The sequence below is a fragment of the Corythoichthys intestinalis genome, chromosome 2 (genome assembly GCF_030265065.1).
Source record: "Corythoichthys intestinalis isolate RoL2023-P3 chromosome 2, ASM3026506v1, whole genome shotgun sequence".
In the NCBI taxonomy this organism is placed as follows: domain Eukaryota; kingdom Metazoa; phylum Chordata; class Actinopteri; order Syngnathiformes; family Syngnathidae; genus Corythoichthys; species Corythoichthys intestinalis.
The window spans coordinates 53638268-53666265 of record NC_080396.1 but is presented as its reverse complement, the minus strand read 5'-3'; the positions used below and the strand labels follow the sequence as shown (position 1 = coordinate 53666265).

Below are 27998 nucleotides of genomic sequence, written 5' to 3'. Positions count from 1 at the left end.
TCCAAGAAACCCATAGTTGGCATCAGGTAATGTAAAAAGACAAGTATCTTGTAAATAGTAAGCACAAAAATGTAGTTTATTTCTCCTTTATGTGTCTGCTAAAATATTCAATTATTTTGTCAGAAATTGATTGACTGGCTCCTCCTGTTCTGTGATTGCTGCGTCTGCGAATGTTAGTGAATTTAGAGACTCCGGCAGGTGTTCTTGATGGTAAATCTAAGTAAAAAGTAGTGTATGTACAAACATTTCTAAAGCGTTTAAAAATCTATTAAAACACAATGAATTTGCCATAGCCAATAAATGGTTGCAATTTTCTTAATAACTTGAAACATCCATTTAGATTTGGTTAAAGTAGAGGTCTTTGCGATCAACAGACACGTTAGTATTGCAGTGCAGTTTGTGTACTAGAAAAAGTACAGTTATTTACTTGACTGCATCTGATTTACAGTGTAATATTCTTCAAAATACAAGTTACTATATGTGGATGAGTGGCAACAACGTGCATTCTAAAATCTACGGCACTTAAATCCCATATACAGTTTTTAACAGTTCAGCATTAACCTGCAGTGCCGGAAGTTTCAGCATGTTTGTGGGTGGGTGTGAGAGTTGCTGCAAGTGTAACTGTCAGATTTATAGATTCACTGTACTGCTGTATAATATCGGGAATGCGCACAGTGCGCAACATCAGCATTAATCATCACAGACGGTTCTTAAATCTTGCACCTTATTCAACGTCCAGTGCCATTCTTTGCAGTTGTCTGAACATGCCAAAAGGCAATTTTATATTTTCTGGCTCAATGTATCTTTCTGACTGTGTAGGCCTCCAGAGAGGCAGCTGTGCGAAAAAACCAAAACAACTGGGTTGTATGTGGCACAGCTTGTATGGCAAGTAGAAAATTGTGTGCACTTGAAAAGGGTTTGTCAGTGTGATTGAAACATTAACTGGTAGAAGATAAAACCGCCTCTGTTGTCCCATCTGGTCCGCAGCTGGTGGGTCCGCAGTTCCCTGAAAGCTCTGGGAATAGGCTGGTCTGGGCGGAATGACTTGGGGACCCCGGAGTCTGACTGATACCTGGCTTCTTAGGAGGAATTGGAGGAGGATGAGTCCTCTCTGATCGCGGAGTGAGAGGGGATCGGATACCTGGAGATAAATGCCCAGAAGGTGACCTCCCCCCAGGAGGTGACACAGCTACATTACGGTAGTCTGTACCAAATGGAGAGTTTGACAGTTTGACACCGGCCTGCTGGCTAGTGAACCGGGACAGCACCTGTGTGACAGTGTTGCGGGCCAGCTGCTTGGCTGCACTGTGTTCTGGTGGTGGAGAGATGGAGGAGGTGGTGGGTGAGAGGTCCCTGGGGGAAAGAGGGCCACCATGCTGTTGCTGCTCCAGCTCCGCCTGGGTTTGAAACTTGTGTCGGGCAGCTTGGAATCGCTGATTGACTCCAGCCTGGTAGGAGGACTGATGGAATCCGGGGCTGTTAAGATGTTTGACCAAAACTGGTGAAGAAATAGGAGAGGAGGAGAGGGAAGAAGAGGCTGTGCTTGACGGAGATTGAGGTATATTGTGAGGATGAGGAGTGAGAGGAGAATGTAAACTTGCCCCTGCCCCGTTTTCCTGTATCCCTACGTTTTCTGTTCCTCTTTCTTCCTGAGTTTGATCTGTCTCTTTAACAGTGTGATGGCCATTGACCTTTACCAGTGATGATCCTTTTGCGGGGACAATAACTTTCCCATCAGGCTCCGTCTGAATGGCGGTGGATGCAACTGCCACCTTGGATGGTAACTCGTTTATCACTGTCAATACCTCCTTTCGCTCACTGGTTTCAGCCAACCTCTTTTTCAGATGTTCAAGTTGTCTCCTCAGTTCCTTACTCTTAAACTCTTCATTGATGAGTCTGGCTTTCAATTCGACTTGCTCAGTGGTAAATTCAGCAAGCTTCCTCTTATTTTCAGCCTCAAACTCAGCTGATCTGTTTTTTTCCTCTTCAAGGAGCTTCTGTAGCTTTTCCACCGCTCCTGTCTCCTCTTGCAACATAGTACGGAGCTCTAAGACCTTGTGAGCCTCCTCATCTGCCCGGGTGCTGGCTTTTTGGAGCTCCAGGCTGAGAGTAGATGATAGCTGTTGATGCTGGGTCAGTGAGTCCTCTGCCTGGCTCATGGCCTCCTCCTGTGCCCTCTCAAGTTGCCGCACGGCTGCTCGCTCAATTTCAAGCTGGAGAGACAAGAGCATATGTACAGTAGGTGATTAAATCAAGACGGCGAATTTTATTGTGGCCACAGGGAGGCACAATAACCTCACTTTGTTGAGTTGCAGCATTGCATTGGCTAGTCCGATGCAGACGTCCATAATTGGCAGATTCAAGTCAGAAACCAGAAGCCTTTTCTATACAGAGCCAGACCTGTTATTAGATCTCATAATAAATGATATTGATTTCTAGTAGCTTTTGCAGTCATTGAGTTGTAAATGGGGCGGCATGGCTAAGAGGTAGTCGTCCCGCAAACCCAAAGGTTGTAGGTTTGATCCCCTGCCCTGGTGACCAAAGTATGCTTGAGCAAGATATTGATTTTGCTCCAGATGCTGTGTCATCTGTAGGTGAATGAGGTGATATTGTAAAGAGTGCCTTAGCATTATAAAAATGAAAGCCTGCATTTACCATTTGAATGCATCTATTCTAAAGTATCCGATATATCCAATTCAGATTTTTATTTTTAGAACATGAAATTGATTTAGAAAAAGTAATTTTTGTGTGCACGCATTCACAAATCTCATTCAATTACCCACAGTTGTGGGAATATTTTATAGGAAAATACCGCACAAGATTTTGAAATAGAAGACATATCCTGAGAGGAAATACTTTCTAACCAATATATTGTGATGCGTTTATTTTTGATAAATTTGCAAAAGGATATTTAAAGGCTGCCTGCTGTTTCAAAACCTTGATCAAGTTGTAAAATGCAGGCTATAACATTAACCTATATAGGAAAAGGCTATAGAAAACTGTTTTATGCTGTTTTATTTAAGCCCATGTAATAGAGTCTGATTCTTCCCTTGAGTATGTGTGCGTGATCTGACCAGACATGTAGAAGCATTAGCTCAAGTTTCCTGAGGCCATAAACTCAACTAAACAATGGGCTCTTCCTCATCTGTTTCCTTCATAACAGCCGTGTGTGTGCACATAATGGTGCATGTGTACTGTGTGTTCTTGAACTTTAAAAGCCCTGCCCACCCCAGTGACTTAGACAATGGAGCCCCACTGATGCTTTCCTGTGATCTCTCCGACTTTTCCAGTAAATCACAGCTTTCAGTGTAAAAAGGAAAACAAAAAAGAGGAGAAAAAGAAACACAAAAGCAACACGACCTCCACAGATCTCCTAGATCATTTATCAGCCAGTTAAATACTTTGGCACCTTTACTACACAATTACAAACATATCTGCAGTTTTATGTGGGTCAGCACCTGTTGTAAGAGTTCATCTCTTTCGGTTTGTAGAATCAAAGAAAAATTGTCACTCTGCGCAGATTCATGGGTGTGCCGTAGTTTGTCTTTCGCTAGATCACCTATCATCTGCCAAACAGAAATGTGACACCAATGAATTAGATGAGAAGGACACCTGTTTCATTATTAGTACAAAGTATAGCGTACAAAGTGTATTGCTTCCAATCTAGAAGGAAAAAAATTCTACTTCCCTATTGTGATACGTTATCTTTCACAAAACACGATACATTTAACTACAGCAGTTGGCAAAACAAAACAGTTCCTTATGGTTCAGTCACTGGTGGAGCCTTCTGTAGGCACATGTCACCTTTAAATGTAGATAGTACCTATGTAACTACGCTACTCTTCTATAATACATAAAGAAGAATAAGCACAATTGTTTAAAGATATTTAATACTTAAAGCCAAGAAACAGATGCAGTATTGGCTACACAGGGCTCCACCAGTGATCTATCCCATACAAATGATTCGTTTTGCTTCGCCGAATACAGAAGTTTGTATTGTATGTATTACGTTCAAATATAATACCTTATCGAAGTTTGTATTGTATGTATTACGTTCAAATATAATACCTTATCGAGTTAAAACATGCATCTTATAACATTAAAACTTTTGTTGAAATGTAATTGATCACATAATCATAACTTTGTCACAAAACATGACATTCATCACTATAAAATGTGAAATTACACACTTGCATTCACAGTGACAGACAATATAGTCTTCAATTAACAGAAGAAAGGAGGCCTGCAGGTTTAACCCACTTTGTTCTTCTATTCCTTGGTAAGGACACCAACTAAAATTGCTACTCCATTATTCGTGGATAGAGCAGAATGAAATACGAAAATAAACTAAGGATGTGATAAAGTTAATTATTTTCTGTAATATACTGATAAAACATTAGACTTTCATATATTTTAGATTCATTACACACAACTGATGTAGTTCAAGCCTTTTATTGTTTTAATATTGCTGATTTTGGCAAAAAAAAAAAGTCAAGAAAAAACAAAAATCCCTATCTCAAAAAATGAGCATATCATGAAAAGGTACTCTAAAGAAGCTCCTAACCTAATCATCTGAATCAGCGGATTAACTCAAAACCCCTGCGAAAGATTCCTGAGGCTTTTAAAAACTCCCAGCCTGGGTCATTACTCAAAACATCATTGACACCCTCAAGCAAAAGGCTAATACACAAAAAGACATTTCTGAGCGAATAGGCTCTTCTCAGAGTGCTGTATCAAGGCACCTCAGTGGGAAGTCTGTGGGAAGGAAAAAGTGTGGCAGGAAATGCTGCACAACCAGAAGAGGTGACCGCACCCTGAGAAAGATTGTGGAGAAGGGCCAATTCCAGACCTTGGGGGACCTGCAGAAACAGTGGACTGAGTCTGGAGTAGAAACATCCAGAGCCACCGTGCACAGGCGTGTGCTGGAAATGGGCTACAGTTGCCGCTTCCCCAGGTCAAGCCACTTTTGAACCTGAAACGGTGGCAGAAGCGCCTGACCTGGGCTACAGAGAAGCAGCACTGGACTGTTGCTCAGTGGTCCAAAGTACTTTTTTCAGATGAAAGCAAATTTTGCATGTCATTCGGAAATTAAGGTGCCAGAGTTTGGAGGAAGACTGGGGAGGAGGAAATGCCAAAATGCCTGAAGTCCAGTGTCAAGTACCCACAGTCAGTGATGGTCTGGGGTGCCATGTCAGCTGCTGGTGTTGGTCTACTGTGTTTTATCAAGGGCAGGGTCAATGCAGCTAGCTATCAGGAGATTTTGGAGCACTTCATGCTTCCATCTGCTGAAAAGCGTTATGGAGATGAATATTTCATTTTTCAGCACGACCTGGCACCTGCTCACAGTGCCAAAACCACTGGTAAATGGTTTACTGACCATGGCATTACTGTGCTCAATTGGCCTGCCAACTCTCCTGACATTAACCCCATAGAGAATCTGTGGGATGTTGTGAAGAGGAAGTTGAGAGACACCAGACCCAACTCTGTGGATGAGCTTAAGGCCGCTATCGAAGCATCCTGGGCATCCATAACACCTCAGCAGTGCCACAGGTTGATTGCCTCCATGCCACGCCGCATTGAAGCAGTCTGCAAAAGGATTCCCGACCAAGTATTGAGTGCATAGCTGATATAATCAATTGAAGGTTGACTTTTTTTGTATTTAAAAAAACACTTTTTTGTATTGGTCGGATGAAATATGCTAATATTTTGAGATACGGATTTTTGGTTTTTCTTGACTTTTTTGCCAAAATCATCCATTTTAAAACAATAAAAGGCTTGAACTACTTCAGTTGTGTGTATGAATCTATATGAAAATCTATTGTTTATCAGTACATTACAGAAAATAATTAACTTTATCACAATATGCTAATTTTTTTTAGAAGGACTAGCATATGCATCAATCATTGTAGCCTGATTTTTAATTTTTTGTCAGAGTGATTGCCGGTAATTATAACCATTTATTGCAGACTTATTGTTGCCTGTAGGTTCCGAGTAACACCGTAGGAGGAAAGTGCGCTCTTCGGCAGCGGCGCTGGACGTCACTGACAGCAGGGGATGCTGAGGATCATATTTTGTTTTTCCCATCTAAAACCAGCTGTTTCGGTCCAAATTTGCCACGCTTGAGCCTTTTCTCCATACAAGACATGCACAAGCACGCATGTGGCAGTACACATGCATGGATGCCCAGCATGTTAATGCCCCACAGCAGGCCTGTATGCCTTTTCCTTTTTTTTCCCCTCTCCCAGTCATCAGCACTCATTCCACACACCTGTCCTGCACACCTGGTCATTACCACAGCCTCCCTACATAAGCACACACAGCCCTCTGCTCCATTGCGAGTTTGTTAGCCTTCACTGCAACTTACGAGCATTTCTAGTTACCTTGTCTTGCCGGATTTTTGATACACTTTTTGACCTTGTGGATTTTTGCCTCTAGCCTGCTCCTCGTCTGTGCCTCTGCCTTTTCTCTGTGACCTGAACCCTGCTACAGGACCGGATCTAGACGCATCCTGCCTGGGCCTTCGCCTTGCTCGTCCCCCCCCCTGCTCGAACAGCCTTCCGTGCTTCTCCAAGGGCCAAGACTTCTTCCTCTCAGAACCATTGTTAATAAATCTGCTCTGAGCACTGCATTATTGGGTCCGTTTGTTCTCTGAGCCGTGTCACAGCATGCATGTGGCAGCTCACATGCATGCTGAATAGTCCTACTACTAGGCTACGACAGAGACTGCGTTCTATTTCACCTACAGTGTGTTGGAGTTTTTGTATCGGAAATAAAAGCGCCCGTGTATTTTAATGCAAATCCCCGCAGCTAGATGGTGCAATGACACACAAACACATTTAAAAACTAAAAGGTCCAGCAAGCCTTGGTTTAAGACCCACTTTTCACAGAACCGCAAATAAATTGCACACAAATATCCAACAGCTGTCTGCACGGCGGCAGCTCAACAGCAACAGCAAACAATATTATGGTTGTAATGCAAGCTATCTGAAGTTCTCCGCAGTCTAAATCTGCAGCTAACTTTTCCTTGCTGGGCACTATTATATATTATCATAATCATCTTCATTTTCGACCTCAATTTGAAGTTTAGAAAATTTAGCTGGTTTTGTGAAGACCATGTTATTAACACAAAAAAAACCCAACTTTTTCAACACATATATTTAATCCCCAGTTAAATACGCTATTGTTTCAATCTGTTTTATTTATTGATTTATTTTTAAGAAGAAAAAAAAAAAAAAAACCAACACCAGTTGGTGCTGCAGCACCCTCAGCACCTCACTTCGCACACCACAGCTCTTAGGGTATGCTCATCATGTCATCATGATTAAATATTAAGGGAGTGAGCCGGATGATCGTAGTTCATTTAGAACTTATTTAGGAAGGTGGGTGAAAGCCTGTGTAGCCGGAGTGTAGACCCAGGTAAGCAGGGAGAGTAGCTTGGATTTGAACTCCATTCTTAGAACTGCAAGTCTAACCACTCATCCATTGTGGTAATGATCCATGATAATAATCCATCCATCCAAGTTTTTCCCTCAATGTGTCCTGCAATGACCAAGTATAAATTATTGTGAGGCTCACTTTGTTCATGGTAAATTCTACCGACTATTTATTTATTTACTTAGATAAATATAGAATCCACTTACAGTATACCACAGCTTTGTGCTTTGCAAAAGAAATTTGCCCAACTTTCCTTGACACATAAGAATCATAGAGCTTAAAATTACTTCGATTTTGTCACCAATACATATTAAACGCTTATCTGTAAACGTCCTCTCGTCTTCAGAGTTAAAGTGTTTATACAGTATATCAGAGATTTTGTTGTCTGTTTGTCACGTCTTCACTGTTTGCCATTATGTTTGTGATTTCTTGCGATCCAATCAACTACACCTGTGCCATAAATATGTCAACAAAGATCCTCTTATTGGATGATCATAAGATTTTTTTGTAACTACTTTGGTTTTAGAACAATCATCACGCAGTAATTGAAACACAGCTGGTTGAGCGTATTACAACCTGAAATAAGTCCATGAATTACCTTTTTGTGTCTGCTCTCAGTTGCTGCCAACTGTCTCATCATCCTTTCCTGCATCCTCTTGCAGTGGGCCATGACCAGTTTCAGTACAGCCAGAGGGTTAGGGCCCACCCCTTGCTCCTGCAGGTCTGCATGAGTTTGAGCAATTCTGCTTTGGTTCTCTGCTACTTTGCTGTCCCGTTGCAAAGCCAGAAATGGATCACTGAGGTTGTACTGGCCATAACGCTCTTGGACGAAAGAATCTTTGTGTTGAGCCTAAAGGAAAAGCAAAAATAAATCCTGTTAGATTTGTTACACTAATACAACAACACGATGCTTCTCAATTATTTTGTTATGCTCCCGCCCCAGGAAGAGGAAAACAATTTACATCGCTCCAACTCTCTGCTGCGACAACACAGTACATGGTATGATTTGTCTATCGAATTACGTATAGTAGGTTATACTCCCTGCACACACACTGACAATAGGAGTGCCACTTCTATCTACGGTACTGAATGAGCAATTACACACTACTCTAGTAGGGCAAAACCACCTCAGGTTCAACCGCCAGTTTTTTTTTTTTTTTTTTTTTTAATTAAAGAAAATGTAGTATTGAAAGCTACCTGGCCTAAGTGCCTGAAAAACCAAATCTCTTTCACTCTCTCTTTCTCTCACTGGCTTTCTCTTTTTCTCTCTCTCTGTCTCTCCCTCAAAGAAAACAAGAATAAAAATATAGTAGTATATAGTATGTGAGAATAGACATCACTTCAGCAACCAAGAGTTTGGGTTTAGGTTGTGTGTCCGCGAGTGTTAGCACGTTCTTAGCACGTGCATATGTGTAGGAAATCAATGTGGTGATGTTATTGTCAATGTAAGCACAGGCAGATGGTCTTTCACTACAAGCAAAACACAAAGGAGTGAGACAATAAGCCCCCTTTCCAAAAGCAGATGTTGATACCTCCCCAGAGATGCAGACGTGAATGACCAGGCCATTAAATTAAACAGATGTTTATTGTACTTAAAATATTCAATATGTTTTGGAAATTAAAGTAGACGCATATAAGTAAGTAGTATCCTACATGAGGCAATGTTGTTAAAGAAGGACAAGACAAGGAACTAAGACTATAACATTTTTAACTACAGAGCAGATACAATCAGTCAAGCATGTCACTTCAGGCTGTCCTCTATCACAGTCCTTAAAGGACCCCTTTATCCTCCTTCCCAAAAATTAATAACAACAAATTCTTCCTCCAGTTTACCATCACTCGGAAAATGTCACACGTTTTCCTGTTCTTGCTCATAGACTACAACAATGTAAACACATGCTCACACACACCCTCTGGGCATCAGTAATGACGCTATACTCGAGTCTCCATCTCTCTCTCTGAACAAAGAATGTGACCCTTAGAAAAGATTAGACGAACTGCATAAAGACACTGTTTCAATGCCTTCAGCCCCAGCCTTTGTCTCCATGTCCGACCCACTAGACTTCAATGAGAGTGGTTGCACAAAGTCTGTCTTTCACATTCTTGTGGGTTTGTGTACTCCGTGTGTTTACCTGTGAGCAAATTTTTTTGTACTTAAGTAAAAGGTAAAGTGCTGTCTTTCTAGTTCCCCATTTTGGAATGATTGCATTGAGATTTTTGTTATTGCAAGACAGTTCCAATCAAACTAACAGGGTGTGCTTTATTTTATGAGAATATTTCAAGATTCTCCTTTCTCTGGAGCCAGTGATGACAAACGTCTTTACCTACAAAATTGAGCAAATAATTAAACAATAATGTTGTGTTTTTTATTATTTTTTCCGAGCAAGCATGGAAACAACCTTTTACTTATGTCTGAAATGGTTTTGTGACTGGACTAGACATGTTACACATTTTTCGGCTGTCTTTTCATCAGCCTCAGTCACATCCGGCAGTTAATGGGATGTGTGAGTGACAGTTTGACCTCCACCAGCAAGAATCTGTTGTCACTCAAGTCAGTTAACTATAGCCTCAAGGCACAATCACAGCCTTGTGTGAGATGAGAAAAGCCACGGAGTCTTGTTTCCTCAGCGGGACATGTAAAGTCTGGCAAACAATGAACTGCTGGTGTAGAAATTACCATTGAGAATAGTATTATTATAGTGCATCTATCTAGTTTCACATGTACAGCTGAACCTTCCATTACATTTCTAGACAATATTGTGGAAAGCATTAATACTCTACAGTGCTGGCCAAAAGTATTGGCATCCCTGCAATTCTGTCAGATAATGCTCAATTTCTTACACAAAACTCCAAAAGTGGGCCCAACAAAAGTATTGAAAAATCACGTGATTCTTCTCTAATTTGTGTAATTAACAGCACCTGTTACTTACCTATGGCACATAACAGGTGGTGGCAATAACTAAATCACGCTTGCAGCCAGTTAAAATGGATTGAAGTTGACTCAACCTCTGTCCTGTGTCTTTGTGTGTACCACACTGAGCATGGAGAAAATAAAGAGGACCAAAGAACTATCCGAGGACTTGAGAAGCAAAATTGTGAGGAAGCATGGGCAAGTCCTTCTCCAAAGACTGTTCCTGTGTCTACCGTGCGCAGTGTCATCAATAAGCGTAAAGCCCATGACACTGTGGCTAACCTCCCTAGAAGTGGGCGGAGAATAAAAATTGACAAAAGATTTCAACGAAAGATTATGCGAATGGTGGGTAAAGAACCTCGACTAACATCCAAACAAGTTAAAGCTGTCCTGCAGTCCAAGGGTACAACAGTGTCAACCCGTACTATCCGTCGGCACCTAAATAAAAAGGGACTCTAATGTAGGATACCCTGGAAGACCCAACTTCTGACCCAGAGACATAAAAAAGCCAGGCTGGAGTTTGCCAAAACTCACCTAAGAAAGCCATAAACGTTTTGGAAGAATGTTCTTTGGTCAGATGAGACAAAAGTAAAGCTTTTTGGGGAAAGACATCAACATAGAACGTACAGGAAAAAAACAAGGACTTCAAAGAATGGAACGCTGTCCCCACAATCAAACATGGCGGCGGTTCCCTGATGTTTTGGGGTTGCTTTGCTACCTCTGGCACTGGACTGCTTCACCATGTGCATGGCATTATGAAGTCTGTAGACTACCAACAAATTTTCCAGAATAATGCAGGGCCCAGTGTGAGAAAGCTGGGTTTCCCTCAGAGGTCATGGGTCTTCAAGTAGGACAATGTCATATTTGTTTGAGTTCTCAGTTCTTTTTCCTATATTCAGCACCTGATTGAGCCAGATGGGCGTGGTAATGCGACACACCTGTGCTGCATTAGGAAAGCTTGATATTTCAGGAAGCCTGTCACCATCTGCAAGTGTCGGACTATTACATGCCAACCTGCTTGCTTACCGCTGTGTGCATCATCTCGAGTTCTACTTGCCATTTACGGTTGTGTTCTTTGTTATCACATTGTTGTGCTAGTATTTTTGTTGGACTTTGCTATCATTTAGTTTAGCCTTTTTCCGGCCCTTGTGCCTTCTCCTTAGTTGACTCGCCGACTAGGTTCGTGCCATTTTTATTTTGTATTTTGTCTCGCGTGTTCTGGCGTGCTCCCTTAGTTCTCGTTTTGTAATAAATACGACAAACTTCCACCTCTGTGTTGGATCCATGCTTAACGGCTTGCCGTATCATAACAGAATAGTCCGACCACATGGATCCCACAGACTTGGAGGGTGTTCACAATGCTCTGGCTGGTCACGACCGCATGATCGGTAAACATGAGCAATCGTTGCGCGAATTAGTGCGTTTGATCGGTTCTTTAACCACAAGAATTGAAAACATGGCATCCCCTATACAAACTAGTGCTACTAGTAATATGGCCGTGGCGTCTGAACAATCCACCCCACCGGCGTCATTTCGAGAGCCGGTATTGCCACACCCCTGTCGCTACGAAGGCGAGCCTGGCGCATGCCGACAATTTTTACACCAGTGCTCCCTCGTCTTTGATCAACAGCCATACACGTTTGCTAGTGACAGATCCCGGGTAGCATACGCTATGAGTCTACTCACCGGTAAAGCAGCTACATGGGCCATGGCGGTAAGCAACACAAGGCCCGCGATCCGTAATTCATTCGAAACTTTTGAGGCGGAGTTCGTGACAGTTTTTGATCACCCGGTTAGAGGCAAGGAGGCAGCCAGCCGCCTGCTGGATTTTTTTTCAGGGCGATCTGTCCGCAGCTGACTACTCCATTCAGTTCCGCATTTTGGCGGCGGAGTGCGGGTTTGGTGACGCAGCGCTGTGTGGAATTTTTCGGCGAGGGCTGTCTTCTAAAATCAAAGATGAGCTGGCTTCCCGGGACGAATCTTCAAGCCTGGAGGAGCTGATTTCCTTATCAGTCTCTCTGGATGGTCGGCTGAAGGAACGCGAGAGGGAACGGGCCATGGAGCACCGGGGATATCCGTGGTCGTCGCCGAGGAGCTGCCTGACTGCCATCGGTGAGGACGGCTTCGTTGAGTCACCGGTCGTCCGGGCGCCGTCGCAGAGTCCGGGCTCGATGAGGGAGGAGTCCATGAGAATCGGCGGTGGGCGTCTCTCTGCAGCGGAGCGACGGAGATGGATGAGAGCAGGTGTGTGTCTGTACTGTGGTTTGCCGGGGCACCGTCTCGCCACCTGTGACGTGGTCCCCTCGCGTCGACCTGGATCTGCTCTCCCTGGGGTTCGCCTTCCCCGAGGGGGGACGAGGTTCGTGCACGACAACGTCCCATCAAGTGAGTCTCATCACGGAGAGTTAAAAGAACAAATAAAACCCCAGGATATTACGAGACTGCAATTACAGGGGGAAATGTCGCATGGTGGGGTTAATATTGGGATTACTGCTCTGATTGATTCAGGGGCAGATGATTGTTTTGTAGACCGGAGTGTTGTAGAAGCTCTCAAATGTCCTTTAATAAAGCTAGCTAGACCAAAAAGGGTTTTGGACCTCGATGGGCGCCCCCTGGCGGACGTGAGGTTTATTACGGCGCCACTCAAAACTAGACTTTCAGGGAATCATTTTGAAATCCGTAGCTTTCTGGTTATGCCATGTAAATCGGCTCCAGTTGTGTTGGGGCTCTCTTGGTTAAAAGTGCACAACCCTAATATTGACTGGACCAAAACACAAATATTAACATGGAGTACATTTTGTTATTCGCACTGCTTGCGCTCTGCAAGTTTACTTCCCAGCCGAGCGCAAGCGCCTACCGAGCCAATTGATTTGGGGAATGTTCCGGCCGAATACCATGACCTCAAACAAGTTTTTAGCATAGAGTGTGCTAAGACACTTCCACCGCACCGTCCGTACGATTGTGCGATTGAATTGTTGCCTAACGCCCCGCTACCTAGCTCTAGATTGTACCAGGTCTCTAAACCAGAGCAAGAGGCGATGAGGGAATACATCTCCTCTTCCTTGGCTGCTGGCCTTATACGCCCTTCATCTTCTCCTTTGGGGGCGGGGTTTTTTGTTTGTCGGCAAAAAAGATGGGGGTCTTAGGCCGTGCATCGACTACCAGGGTCTCAATGAGATTACCGTTAAAAACAAATACCCGCTGCCGTTGTTAGATTCGGCTTTCGCCCCATTAAAATCGGCCACCATATTCACAAAATTAGATTTGCGCAGTGCATACCACTTGGTCAGGATTCGTGAGGGAGATGAGTGGAAAACCGCTTTTAAAACCCCGCTCGGGCATTTTGAGTACCTTGTCATGCCTTTCGGTCTCACAAATGCACCTGCTGTATTCCAGTCTCTCATAAATGATGTATTGCGTGATATGTTAAACGTTTTCTGTTTTGTATACTTGGATGACATTTTAATTTTCTCAAGAAATGAGCAGGAACATTGCCAACATGTCCGCATGGTTCTACAAAGACTTCTCGAGAACAAATTATTTGTCAAGGCTGAGAAGTGCGAGTTTCACTGTGGGTCAATACAGTTTCTGGGTTTTATAGTGGAAAAAGGAAAGCTCAGGCCTGATCCGGCTAAGATCCAGGCAGTGGCAGAGTGGCCGACTCCCACGTCACATAAGTACTTACAAAGGTTTCTTGGGTTCGCCAACTTTTACAGACGTTTTATACGCAATTACAGTATGAGGGCCGAGCCACTTACTAGACTGACTTCGAACAAACGGCCCTTTGCATGGTCTTCTGCGGCAGAGGCCGCATTTGTAGGTCTAAAACGTGCATTTACGAGCTCACCTGTCCTAGTCCACGCTGATTCTGATCTTCCTTTTGTGGTCGAGGTTGATGCATCGAGTTCCGGAGTGGGGGCCATTCTATCCCAGAGGTCTACGGTTGACCAGAGACTGCACCCCTGCGCATACTACTCCCGCCGCCTCAGCCCTGCAGAAGCAAATTACGATGTCGGCAACCGGGAGCTGCTCGCTATCGTACAGGCTTTGCAGGAATGGAGGCACTGGTTGGAGGGGACGGAAGAACCGTTCCAAATACTCACGGACCACAAAAACTTGGGAGTATCTTAGGGCTGCCAGGCGCCTCAACTCCCGCCAGGCCCGTTGGCCGTTGTTCCTGACCCGCTTTAACTTTGTGATAACTTACCGTCCAGGGTCGAGGAACGGGAAGCCAGACGCCCTGTCAAGGCTGTATTGCATTGGAAGAGGGTCCTTCGGATGAGCCGGTGGTGCCAGAGAACCTGATCGTTGGAGCACTGCGGTGGGAGGTCGAGCGTCTTGTGGAGAAGGCCTTGCGGGGTGTAAGGGTACCTGGAAGCTGTCCCGTTGGCAAGTTATTCGTACCAGACGCACAGCGCGCAGGAGTGCTGAAGTGGGGCCACGTTTCGAAGTTTGCCTGTCACCCGGGCGTTTCCCGCACATTCTTTCTTGTGTCACAGAGGTTCTGGTGGCCAGGCATGCGCAAGGACATCATGGACTATGTCTCCGCTTGTACCATCTGCGCTCGAGGCAAGGCAATTCATCGGCCACCTGCGGGATTGCTGAATCCACTCCCTGTTCCATCTCGCCCCTGGTCTCATGTTGCACTGGACTTCATCACTGGCCTCCCATGATCCAGGGGCCATTCTGTCATCTTGACCGTGGTGGACAGGTTCTCAAAGATGGCACACTTCGTCGCGCTCCCCAAATTGCCTTCAGCTCTAGAGACTGCTGACCTGTTAGTGACTCATGTATTTCGGACTCACGGCATTCCATGTGACCTTGTGTCGGATAGAGGACCACAATTCATCTCGCGGATTTGGGGATCATTCTGCAAGGCCTTGGGGGCCACGTCAAGCCGGTCCTCTGGTTACCACCCGCAGTCGAATGGGCAGACGGAACGGGTCAACCAGGAGCTGGAGGCTGCCCTTCGCTGTGTTTGCCAACTGCATCCAGCCTCCTGGTCATCACACCTCCCTTGGGTGGAGTATGCTCACAACACCCTCGTTTGCTCGGCCACAGGGAGGTCACCATTTATGACCGCATACGGGTTCCAGCCTCCGTTGTTCCCGTCCCAGGAAGCCGAGGTGGTTGTGCCTTCTGTCCAGGTCCACCTGTGGAGGGCCCATAAAGTCTGGAGGGACGCAAGGGCTGCACTGGTCCGCACAGCAGCCCGCAACCGACAGATTGCTGACCGCCACAGAAGGCCTGCTCCAGTGTATCAACCGGGCCAAATGGTCTGGTTATCAACGCGGGATTTGCACCTTGTGGGGACGTCCAAGAAGTTGGGCCCTAGGTTCGTGGGCCCTTTTGCTGTGGACTCGGTGGTGAACCCCGTCGCGGTCAGGCTGAAGCTTCCTAATTCAATGAGGATTCACCCAGTCTTCCACGTGTCTCTGCTCAAGCCAGTCTCCACCTGTCCCCTGAACCCTCCGCCAGTGCCTCCTCCTGCTCCTCGTGTGGTCGATGGTGGGCCGGTGTATACAGTACGTACCATACTTGATTCTAGGAGGCGGGGTAGGGGTGTGCAGTACCTGGTCGACTGGGAAGGTTATGGCCCTGAGGAACGCCAATGGGTCCCCCGCTCCTGGATCCTCGATCCGTCGCTTCTGCGGGATTTCCACTCCCTCCATCCCACGAAACCAGGTGGTCCGCCAGGGGGCGTCCATTGAGGGGGGGGTTCTGTCATATTTGTTTGAGTTCTCAGTTGTTTTTCCTATATTCAGCACCTGATTGAGCCAGATGGGCATGGTAATGCGACACACCTGTGCTGCATTAGGAAAGCTTGAAATTTAAGGAAGCCTGTCACCATCTGCAAGTGTCGGACTATTACATGCCAACCTGCTTGCTTACCGCTGTGTGCATCATCTCGAGTTCTACTTGCCATTTACGGTTGTATTCTTTGTTATCACATTGTTGTGCTAGTATTTTTGTTGGACTTTGCTATCATTTAGTTTAGCCTTTTTCCGGCCCTTGTGCCTTCTCCTTAGTTGACTCGCCGACTAGGTTCGTGCCATTTTTATTTTGTATTTTGTCTCGCGTGTTCTGGCGTGCTCCCTTAGTTCTCGTTTTGTAATAGATACGACAAACTTCCACCTCTGTGTTGGATCCATGCTTAACGGCTTGCCGTATCATAACAGACAATGATCCAAAACACACTTCAAAAAGCACTAGAAAATGGTTTGAGAGAAAGCACTGGAGACTTCTAATGTGGCCATACCTGAATCCCATAGAACACCTGTGGAGACATCTAAAAATGGCAGTTTGGACAAGGCAACCTTCAAATGTCAGAGACCTGGAGCAGTTAGCCAAAGAAGAATGGTCTAAAATTCCACCTAAGCATTGTAAGAAACTCATTGATGGACACTGGAAGCGGTTGTTCGCAGTTATTTTCTCTAAAGGTTGTGCTACCAAGTGTTAGGCTGATGTTGCCAATACTTTTGTCTGGCCCATTTTTGGAGTTTTGTGTAAAATGATAATGTTTTTTTTTTTTTTTATTCCCTTTTGTGTTTTTTCCATTGCAAGCAAAATAAATCAAGATATGACTACCAAAGCATTTGTAATTGCAATAATTTTCTGGGAGAAATTGAGCATTATCTGGCAGAATTGCAGGGGTGCCAACACATTTGGCCAGCACTGTACATGTAGATAAATGGCTAAAGGCCGAGTTATACTTCCGCGTCAGACCTACGCCGTCAAGGAAGAATCGAGTTACGACCCTACGCCGTAGCCTGACGCGCACCTCTCGATTTTTGTAACCTTCGCGTCGCGTAGACGCGTTGACGTAGCGAAAACGGACTGTGATTGGTCCGCTCAGACTGTTGTTTCCGGGCGAAAACACCGCCATTGTAGAATAGAATCAAACATTATTTTCTACACGCAAAAATGCACCAAGCCGACGGGAGTATCATCGAAGAGCAAGTCTCGTCAAGAAATTATTATTGTGACTGCCAAATGGCAATGTCGGCGATCGGAAAAATAAATAAATGGAAGAACCACCGAGACGTGGGTCGTGGGACGTCGGAATCGAGTGGCCACACGAAGCGGTGACCCAGTCGGCCAAAAACTGCCAACTTTTTATCACTTTATGTCGTATTTTGGGTTGGTGCACTTCATCATTTACTGTGTACATATGTTTCAAGTATATGAAGAATAAAGCACAGATTTGGTGTCAAAAGAGTTGTTTTGATCTTTAATTTTCAATAACAGACAGTTCACACACACAATACATCATCACTGATTGAGAGTGCCTCGGTGCTTTTTATGATAACCTTAAAATCAAGCCTCCCAACGCAGTTTGGGAAGTTCCCTAGACGCCAGAAATCTGCTATGGCTTCCCACTGGCTGGTTGTAGGACACGGCAAACAAATCAGGCTGGAGGGCTTTGCAGACCTTGAACGCAGTGCTCGACGCCAGTTTGAAGCTAGCCGCCACAGCTAGCTCTCTCCACCCGAGTCTAAAACTCTCTGTGCGGCATCAAAAGTCGGCCAGACCGCCTCGAAACCGTCTTCTGCGTCGCCTGCCCGTCAACATTTGTATGTTCAATATTTATTCAGTGTTGATGAGCAGAATATTTACTTTCAAGAGTTCCATCTTGCATTGTTTATTTTTTCTCCGACTAGCGGAAGTAGTCAACAATCATGCCCCAAAACCGTACAAACATAACGCCACATCCCTCTAGTGGCTTGGCGGTGAATTACAGAGCAACGTGTTCCCTCACCGCAGAACTATCGAATGTCCAATGACGCCGTAGTCGCTACGCCGTCACCGCAACGCGGGAGTATAACTCAGGCTTAAGGGTGCACCTGTGTGTTTCACTAAGTGCAAATGACTCTGCACATGTCAATGTGCTAAATTGCACACGGTGGTTAGCATAACATGTAGCATTGTTCTTTAGTCGTCATTTCAAGTCCTTCGGCTGCGCATTGTGTGGGTGGTTTCATTGAAATCTATGTAATATTTACTTGAGAATTCAGTTATTTCTTTCATTTACTTTTAAAATTATTTAAAAGTAAATTAATTTAGTTAATTTACTAATTTAATTAATTAATATACTAGTATATATATTTTGGAAAAAAATGTTAAAAGTACTAAGAAATAATAACTTATGTGAGAAGATTTAGTGGTAGAAAATTGCACATTGTCATTTGTAATGTGGTAACAGAATTGCACACGGCTTCCACTATAATTAAAAATGTTACTTTGTTATTCATAGAACTGGAATATAGTATAGGTTAAAAACAGGGGTGAAAGTGGACCGGAACGAGCCGGAACGGAGTTCCGCCATGAGTTTATTAGGCGGAACCGCTCAGAATGCCGCTTTTATCCCGCAAATATGACGGCAACGGTCCAAACACTGTTAAAAAAAAAAAAGAACCCTGCCACGCTGCCACACACGCATCTCCAATAAGAATCTACTAACGTCACATTTACATACACAAGTGTTAACAACAAGCCTAATAAAGCGCTTGTGTAGCGTCATCCATTTCCACCGATATTTATTATTCATTTATTTCTTCGACGTAGTTCGTTTCAGCGTCTAAATAAAAACTAGATGGCATTTTAGATGGAATTTTGTAAATCAGTGAAAAAATACAATTTTGAATGGAAATAAGTTTCTCAATAATGCCTTGTTCCAGTGTAATGTAGTAGCCTGTGTTAAACCTTTCATTCATTTATTTTCTGAGCCGCTATTCCTCACGAGGGTCACGGGGGCGCTGGAACCAATCCCAGCTAACTATGGGCAATATGCGGTGTACACCCTGAATCAGTTGCCAGCCAATTGCAGGGCACAAGGAGACGGACAACCATTCGCGCACACAATCATACTTAGGGACAATTTAGACCGTTCGATCAGCCTACCATGCATGTTTTTGTGATGTGGGGGGAAACCTGAGTACCCGGAGAAAACCCACGCAGGCACAGGGAGACCATGCAAACTCCACACAGGAGGGCCGGAGCCCGGGATTGAACCCTTCATTTTTTGCATTTCGGTGGTTTAGGCAGGTTTGACACCCACCCACCCCCACACCCCCATTAAAAAAAATGGAATCCAGGAGTTCCGGCAAGAAATTCTAGCCACTTTCACCACTGGTTAAAAAAAAAAAAAAACAGGAATGACATCAGCGCAACAACCATATTCAGACTGGATTTTAAAGATTTAAAGACAGGGTCAAAATGACTACGCCCTATTGTTATGTGCCAAAACAAATACAACAGAGGCAGAAAAAGAAATGAGATCACCACTGTGTTTTTAGAGCAGAATTGTGAACGTAGTTTTTTTTTTTTCTGTTGACTACATTCAACAGACCAATGAAATAACCTCACTTCACCTCAGAGGACGAACAGTGAGAAAGCTACCAAGTGATATTAAAGTGACAATTATATCGAAGCGATCAAGTAGGTGGACTTTAGCCATACCATAACTACTTTACTTTCTGACCAAGGCCCTACAAAGCCAGAATAAATAATTGTAGATTCGGGTAAGTTTTTGTCCTTTTTTAGGGGGAAGGGGGGTAAATATTCAGGTCATTTTGCATTACTGTCATAGGACTCAGGCTGACCAGTTTCTATCTATACTTTTGTGGCTATAACAAATACAATTGTGGCAAATAAGAATATACTGTACAAGCGTAGTGCACCAACAATGACTGGCCAAAACAAAACAAACAGGCCACTGTCTGGACAAGAGGTGCAAATTCAACATGTCCAAATCTTTAGAATGTCAACATTTTCACAGGAAATTTTCACAGATTTCTGTCATCTGTTAAAATAAAACTGATTATCGTTGTGTAATCAAATAAGACATTTGAAATGTGAGTTTTTACTTACAGAAAGCAATTATAACATTTGAATTACACAGATCTAAGGTATTGAGAATGTTGAACACTTTGTGAATTCCATTGGCTCATATCCACAAGAACTTGTGCCAGCAATCTGAAAAAAATTGTAATAGTGTTCTTGTAAGCGGCAAAGAAAAAGACTCTGCTCCCACTTGCATGTCTTAGACTGGCATTCCTTTGAGATACCAAACCCTCTGTTCCATTAATGCCTGACAGACAGACATATTTGCTTTCCCCTTTAGATAAAGACAAGTCAAAAGACAGGCTGCTCCCATTGGAATATGACCTTTTTGCGGTGTCATGTCCTCGGGAAATATCCCTCTAGTGCAACTGTTAATCCAAGTCCTTTATAATTAAACTGGATTTTTAAAGTTGCAATAGAGTGATTAACCATTGAGACAAGTTACATTTCATGAAAATTGTCCAAAGCCGCCCTTGTTTATTGAGAGCTTTCAGCTTTAGAGCAATACTAGGTTAAAAAGGTAATTCAGATTATTTGTTATTATTTTACATAACCAAGAAGTCAGCTTCTAAACAAAACTACTGAAAAGAAGAAAACCTTAATTTCCTTTTTTTTTTTTCTTTTTTTTTTTTGCAGTGCCAGAAAAAAACTGCCCAAAGCGCAAAGGACGGAAGTCAGTGATTGTACATCCGCCACAGAAACAACACCCAACCTCTAAACAGCCCACAAGGGACTACTAGCATGTGTATGCGCGTGTGTGTGTGTGGGTGTGCGCGTGTTTGTGTGTGACTGGGCAGATGGGACAAGGGTCATGGTTAATTATGAAAGCTGCCATGTAATATTGCTGCGTAACAAGATTGAAGGGGGATGCTGAAAGGAAGGCACTAAAGCTTGTAATACAAAGAGAGGATGAACAATGAGGTAACAACCCGTTCTTCAAACACAGATGACTACTGGATGCTTATTTACAGTTTTGCTTTGTGCCATCTATGCATCCAATTTGGAGTGCTGACCTTTTAGGCACGAATAGCCTAGATCAAAATGCCTCAAGATACAGTAATTGCAATGACTTTGTTTATTATAACCCCGGTTCCATCTTTCAAGGCACTCAGCAGCATTTAGTGGCTCCATCCTAGCATGGAGCAGCTGCTGTGTTAGAGAGCATAACAAGAGTACACTCAAACAATGCAAAGAAATGTAGCTTTGGGCCAACCATGCTGTCTTGCTTAGCATGGATGAATGACTAGAACAACGAGGATTGATGAGGCTGGCTTATAAGGCAAAAAGACCAGACCCTTTTAGTCAGTGTCACTATGAACCTTCTTTAGTGTCTTTTCATCGGCTGTATGTTATGTTGACATGTTCCACAAATTGCCCTGCTAAGTACAATTTGTGTAAGAGGTGATTAATTTATAAATACTAAATATTTTTTCAACACAAGGTTAATAAAAAGTCATTTTGATAATGTAGAGTGTATTTTCATGATCACATTGAAATTTTTGTATGTGTTTCTGGAATTGCACTCGGCTCTGATATTATTGGGTAACTGCCCTTTTAGGAAAAAGGGGAAAAAAACTGATGTTTAATTCTTTGACATTAAGATGAGCATTTTGTTTTTCTTCAATTGAATCTCACACTTACAGTATTTACATGTTTTGTAAATTACATCATATTTGTCTAGTACGATGTTTTCAGACTTGATGTGTTCACTCTATAATAGCATTTGAATTTATAAAATAAACACATTCAGAATTTGATGATGGTGAAGGTGTTGGTAGATTTGCCTGATTCAGCACAGATAGCATTGGATCCATTTTCACACAGTCGCAGTGTTATGTGATTGCGAATGGTTCTCTGTTTGTGTGTGCCCTGTGACTGACTGGCAACCAGTTAAGGGTGTAGGATGTTTCACCCTACGTCAGCAGGGATACGCTCCAGCAACCCGTTACCTGACAAGGATAAGTGGGGTTGATGGTCTTATGAAACTATCTGCAAAGTTGTTGTTATCTGAAGTCCACCATGTGCTTATAAAATGGTAACATGGGAGGAAAAAGTCCAACCTGTCATCAATAGCAAATATTTTGTTGTTTGCATGTACATTAGCTGCTAACAATTAACTGATGTATACTTGTATTAGAAAAAGTATGTGAGTTTCACAAATAAGCATTTCTAACAATATACAATTTACTTCATAAAACGAAAACAACTTTTAGTAGAAAGTCTCAATTTCGTTGTAGTTTTGAGGGTTAAATAGAGAAGTTCAAAAGCGCCATATGTTGGTACCAATATATGAAAAAAATTGCTATTCAAACAGGATTATATTGGTTGGTTGATTATTGCAGTCTGCATTTAAACTGGGTTCTGTTCAATTACCAGAGTATTTGTGTTAAAGGCCAGTTTTCAATTTCAACCACATCATTCTTCCGGTTGATAAATTGAGAGGGAAAAAAATCTCTACCTCCCCTCACTGAGCAAACAGAAATAATGTTGACATTGGTGGAACCAAAATCCTGCCCTATTGTCTATACTCCTGCTGTTTCCTCAGTTTCCTGTTTACATATGCACTCTTGGTTCATTGACATTCTTTTTGCATGTGTAATGCTGAAACAGGTTAATTTCAGTCTTCGCTGTCAGTGTCTAGAGGAAGCTTTGGTGATGGTTGTACTTACTCTAAAGGCATGAATGACCACCTCCTGGGCCTCAAGCTCTCCCTCCAAGATACTGAGGAGTGTCAGTAGCTCTGCTCTGCTTAGAGCCTCCACATTCATCTTCTCCTCCTGAAGAAATTGAGGTAGGGGACATACTGGATGAAAAATATGCAGCTAAACTTAAGACAGTAACAGTTCTTAACCTCTCATGGCATAACAGTTGTTTGCACATGTAGACAAATCAACCTAACTGTAATATTGCACTTTTTTAGATACAATTTTCCACACAATTTTAGGCTTGTCAGACTCACAGAGGGAATTGCTAGGCTATTAATTGGAACTCGTTAGCATACCAACAGTACATCAAGAAACTGACTTTAAGTCTTTTTTGTCCATAGTTTCACCCAACAATTTTTACCCAAGTGTTACTATTCATATTAAGATGATCAAGTTTTATTAACTTCGGAGAGTGTACAGTAGTCAGAAGTAGAGATCACTAGTAAATAACTGATCGTTTACTTTGTCACACTTCTTTAAGTCATCTCCCCTTAATTAAGCTAGGATGGGAAACAATATGTTGAGCTCTAATCACAAAAGCGCACATAATTGGGAATGTATTATGTCTGTTTGCTAGATGGTAGGCAAGCTATAAGGTCAGGACCTACAAGGGTCAACCCCGGAAAATGCACCCTGCCCCCTTCAAATCCGTCCTGTTAAAAAGGTTTAAAAAAAAAAAAAAAAAAAAGTTCGCATATACTCAAGTCTGATTTGGAAGAGTTGTTAACTAGGTGTTTTCTGTCTTCTCAAGTAGCAGTTGTAATGCTATTACAGTACTGTAGTAATGGACGTTCTACCTAGATAAGACTGCTTCACTGGATCAGGCATTCCGGGAATTTAAGGGCACGTTTTGCATTCCAGTGTTAGTTTCGGCACACATAGTTTAAATCATTATTGCCCTGACATCAAGAAAACCTCTGGTGTCAATTTTGTCTTTTTAACTACCGCATGTTGAACCGTATCATTCTTGCCTCCATTATTTCTTGTTCCAATTAGGTAGGAACACACAGGTATGAGTCAGTTATACTGCAATGGTGCACAACGTGCACAAAAAGACAGAAACATCAAACAAAAAATTAAAAAAACAAAACAAAACAAAAACAAAGGTAATTGAAGATCAAATTAGGCAAATTGGATTTTGTTTTCAGGCCAAGCCATTCTGTGCGCATATTGCAGGTTCTTCACTATGGGGCTCATACTCTGAATCCTTTTTTCAGGGAACTACACTTCTTCTAACATTCGAGAAACATGCGGAGAAGATTAATTCAATATTTTAACTGAACATTAGTGCATGTGAATGTACATGGTTATTGGACTGGAGGTGCCATGCGATTGTCTGGCAATCAGTCATGGTTTTAGATAGCATGAAGTGGTATGAAAAAGTATCTGAACCTTTTGGAATTTTTCACATTTCTGCATAAAATCACCATCAAACGTGATCTGATCTTTATCAAAATCACACAGATGTAAAAACAGTGTCTGCTTTAACTAAAACCAACCAAACATTTATAGGTTTTCATAATTTAATCAGGATAGCATGCAAACAATGACAGAAGGGGGACAAAGAAGTAAGTGCTTCTCTCCCAAGGAGTGGCCGTCCACCAAAGATGATGCTAAGAGTTTAGCACAGAATACTCAGAGAAGTAAAAAAGAACAATAGAGTGTCTGCTAAAGACGTACAGAAATCACTGCCACAGTCCAATATCTCTGTGCACACATCAATTATATGTACGACTATGACCAAGAACACAGCAAAATCTGTAGAGTTGATTTTTTTGGGTGTAAATTATTTTGAGTTGATCGGTGTTGATTTGGGAGTTGTTTTAACACTAGCAGCATTAAGATCGCTCTCAACGCGGTGTCAGTTAAGTGAGTTGAATACTGACACCCCTGGCAGAGTTAAATGTAATCCTAGCAGAGTTAATCAGCTACACCCAGTTGAAGTGCATGTGTCAGAAAACAAAGCAGGCGCAAAGACTTGTGGGTGAAGTGACACCACGACTGTAAGTAGTCTTGTCTGTAAATAGGTAGTGTTTGTTTGATTGAATAAATGTAGTAAAAGTAAGCCTATCTTCTGTAAAATCTCTGTTACCTCTTGTGAACGCAGGAATGGGTTACAATTGCCGCTTTAGCCCACTTTCTGTGCGCGGGTCCCCCACTCATCCAAATTATTAGCAACATACCTATAAATATTTAAAAGTAACACTCCTTTTGGAAGAAAACAACTAAATTTAGTATTAAAAATGCACTTTCATGTGTCATGAATAACACCATGAATGAAAAAAACAATACTCAGAGTGAAAAGGAGTACCGCAATTTAGTGTTAAAAGTACACTTTAGTGTGTTATTCAACAACACTGACAGTGTCATATATTTAACACAATTACGGTAATGAGTTAAATTATTAACACTTTCCAAAGTTTAACTTTAACTCAGAATCTGTGAGGATTATATAAAATCAGAAAGTGTTGATTTTAACTCTGAGTTAAATTAACACTCATGATTTTGCTGTGAATGGTGTTCATGGGAGGACTCCACAGAGGAAGACCTGCTGTCTAAAAAAACATTGTTGCTCGTTCAATGTTCGCAAAAAGGCACTTAGACACTCTACACAAGTTTTGGCAAAATATTTTATGGACTGATGAAACCAAAGTTGAATTGTTTGGGAGTAACACACAACATCATGTGTGGAGGAAAAATGGAACAGCTCACCAACATCAACACCTCATCCCAGCCGTGAAGCAGGGTGGAGGGAGCATCATGATTTGGGGCTGTTTTGCTACCTCAAGGCCTGGACAACTTGCAATCATTAATGGAGGAATAAATTCAAAAGTTTATTAGGATGTTTTGCAGGAAAACCTGAGGCCGTCTGTCAGACAGTTGAAGCTAAAAAGAGGATGGATGCTGCAACAAGACAATGATCCAGAACACAGAAGTAAATCAACTTCAGAATGGTTTCAGAAGAACAAAATACACGTTCTGGAGTGGCCAAGTCAAAGTCCAGACTTGAACCCTATTGAGATGCTAAGCCATGACCTTAAGACAGCGATTCATGCCAGACATCCCAGGAATCTGACTGAACTACAGCATTTTTGTAGAGAACAATGGGCCAAGATTAGTCCTGATCGATGTGCCAGACTGATCTGCAGTTACAGGAAGTGTCTGGTTGAAGTTATTGCTGCCAAAGGGAAGGCCACAAAATATTAAATATGATGGTTCACTTACTTATTTTTCACGCATCTGTCATTGTTTGCATACTATCCTCATTAAAATATGAAAACATAAGTACGTGCTTTCTTGGTTTTAGTTAAAGCAGACACTGTTTTTTTATCTGTGTGATTTTGACAAAGATCAGATCACATTTGATGGTGATTTTATGCAGAAATGTGAGCAATTCAAAAGGTTGATACTTTTTCATACCACTGTAGGTGCCCAAATGAAAATGTTACGTGTTATGGAAAACTGGTGTACTGTACCAATATGAATGAAAATGTGTTGTGTTGCCTCACTTGTTTTTGATAATGGTTGTTCTTTTCTTTATCTTAATGATGGATAAAACTGTGGCCAAGATACTCATATATTCCAAAGCTTTAAGATTTAACATTTTTTATTTGTTTTGTTCAACTCCATGCAACCTCCTGTTTATATTTTTGATAGATATGTATTCTTACTTTTCTATTCCTATAAATTTTCCTTACAAATGAAGACATTTGCTTTTTTATTACATAAACGATTGATAATTGATAATGTATGGTGGTACAAAAATGATATCAAATGACATTTTCTATTAGACTGATTCTGTATGCTGCATTTGATAAAAATAAATACATAAATAGATAAAATGTTTCAAATTTCAGTGTTTTATTTATTTATTTCACTTAGATTACTTTGTTATTCGTAGTCTTGACTGTAGAAATGAATACAGCGGCACAAATGGTTATGCTTCAAAGTGTCTCCTCGCTGTCTGTTGAGTCTGAAAAGTGAGTACACTGTCAAATTCCACGGTTTATCCTGAGGCTCAACTCACTGAAATGTCAAAAGTAAAATTTTTGGGAGCAAGCTACAGGTATTTTGTTTGAGATTACAATAAAATAGTAAATATATATTATATAACTTAATCACTGAAAAGGCATTTACCAGCAGTTACTTTGTCACTGAAGCACTAAATATTGTTATCTGGAGTGGCTCCAGTCAATGTGGACCAACTTTGCCTTGTCACCTGATACTTGGAGTTTGGTTTCTATGAAAAACCATTCCAACATTCCAGGGATGCCCACTCCATGGGATTCAACACTCAAGAGCAAATATGAATCCTGCCCAAAAGCTTGCAAGGATTTAAGAATCAGCCGTGTTAAATCAGCAAAAGAAAAATGCTTTATGTGCCTAATGCACATTTTCAATCATATACTTTTTCAATGTGCGTTCAAGATAATAACTAGTTACTGTGGTGGCTCAGGAATAGAAAATTATTCAGTAATAGCACTTGTCGGACACAGAAATCTGCAATTCTTTTTCATGAAAGCAACATTCACCTATACGTGTCAAACTTATCAGGAATATCCAATTAAAGTGAGCGATGATGGCAAGATAATTTTTGCAACAATATCCCATCGGTACCTGCGTTCATTTACCTGAAAAGAATATCTATTTCGTGAAACCTCTGGATAACAGCCGTTATAGACATCTAATACCTAATAATCGCACACAACCACAAATGAAATTCAATTAGAGCTGATGGGTTACAGATTTAACTCCATTCTTGTTTAAAATGCCTAGAAAATTGGCCAGAAGAAATTGAAAGCATTAATATTCATCTGCGTTAAACATACCTTCATACACTTACGTCTCCACGCGTAAATAACACACAAATGCAGAAATTGTTGCTCCCAAAAGGGTTCGCTGGAAGCAGTTCGCTGTCAAAGACGCTCCTACTTCCAAACCAGAACAACAGACGGTCAACGGTGAGCCGCCTGCAGCCAATAGTCAACAAGCTTTCTTGTACTACGACCAATAGCAGCCAGGTTACCCGTTAGGGGGGCGGGAGAAAGACGTCTCCATTTGGTTGAGCTAAAGCTCTTTGTTTCGGGCTTCTAGAGATTGCCTCG

At 42.3% G+C, this 27998-nt stretch overlaps 1 protein-coding gene across 2 annotated transcripts; it reads right to left on the bottom strand.

Annotated features, from left to right (window-relative positions):
- Window positions 1–58: 58 nt before the first annotated feature.
- LOC130904685 (CTTNBP2 N-terminal-like protein) lies at window positions 59–27847 on the bottom strand. 2 transcript variants are annotated; one of them, XM_057817624.1, is made up of 5 exons: window positions 27723–27847; window positions 22858–22965; window positions 8033–8284; window positions 3459–3566; window positions 59–2213 (listed from the first exon to the last, which is right to left on the bottom strand). In XM_057817624.1, the coding sequence occupies exons 1-5, from the start codon at window positions 27726–27728 to the stop codon at window positions 939–941; spliced, it is 1749 nt and encodes a 582-aa protein (XP_057673607.1). In that variant the 5' UTR covers window positions 27729–27847; the 3' UTR covers window positions 59–938. The 2 variants fall into 2 exon arrangements, with proteins under 2 accessions (XP_057673607.1, XP_057673615.1); XM_057817632.1 differs by lacking the exon at window positions 3459–3566.
- Between the last annotated feature and the right edge of the window lie 151 nt (window positions 27848–27998).

Excerpts from the sequence above, each read along its gene's own strand:
- LOC130904685 (XM_057817624.1), bottom strand. Across the intron at positions 3,567-8,032 it reads CTGAGAGCAGACACAAAAAG|ATGATAGGTGATCTAGCGAA; the intron begins GTAATTCATGGA and ends TCTGTTTGGCAG. Across the intron at positions 2,214-3,458 it reads GAGATGAACTCTTACAACAG|CTTGAAATTGAGCGAGCAGC; the intron begins GTGCTGACCCAC and ends TTGTCTCTCCAG.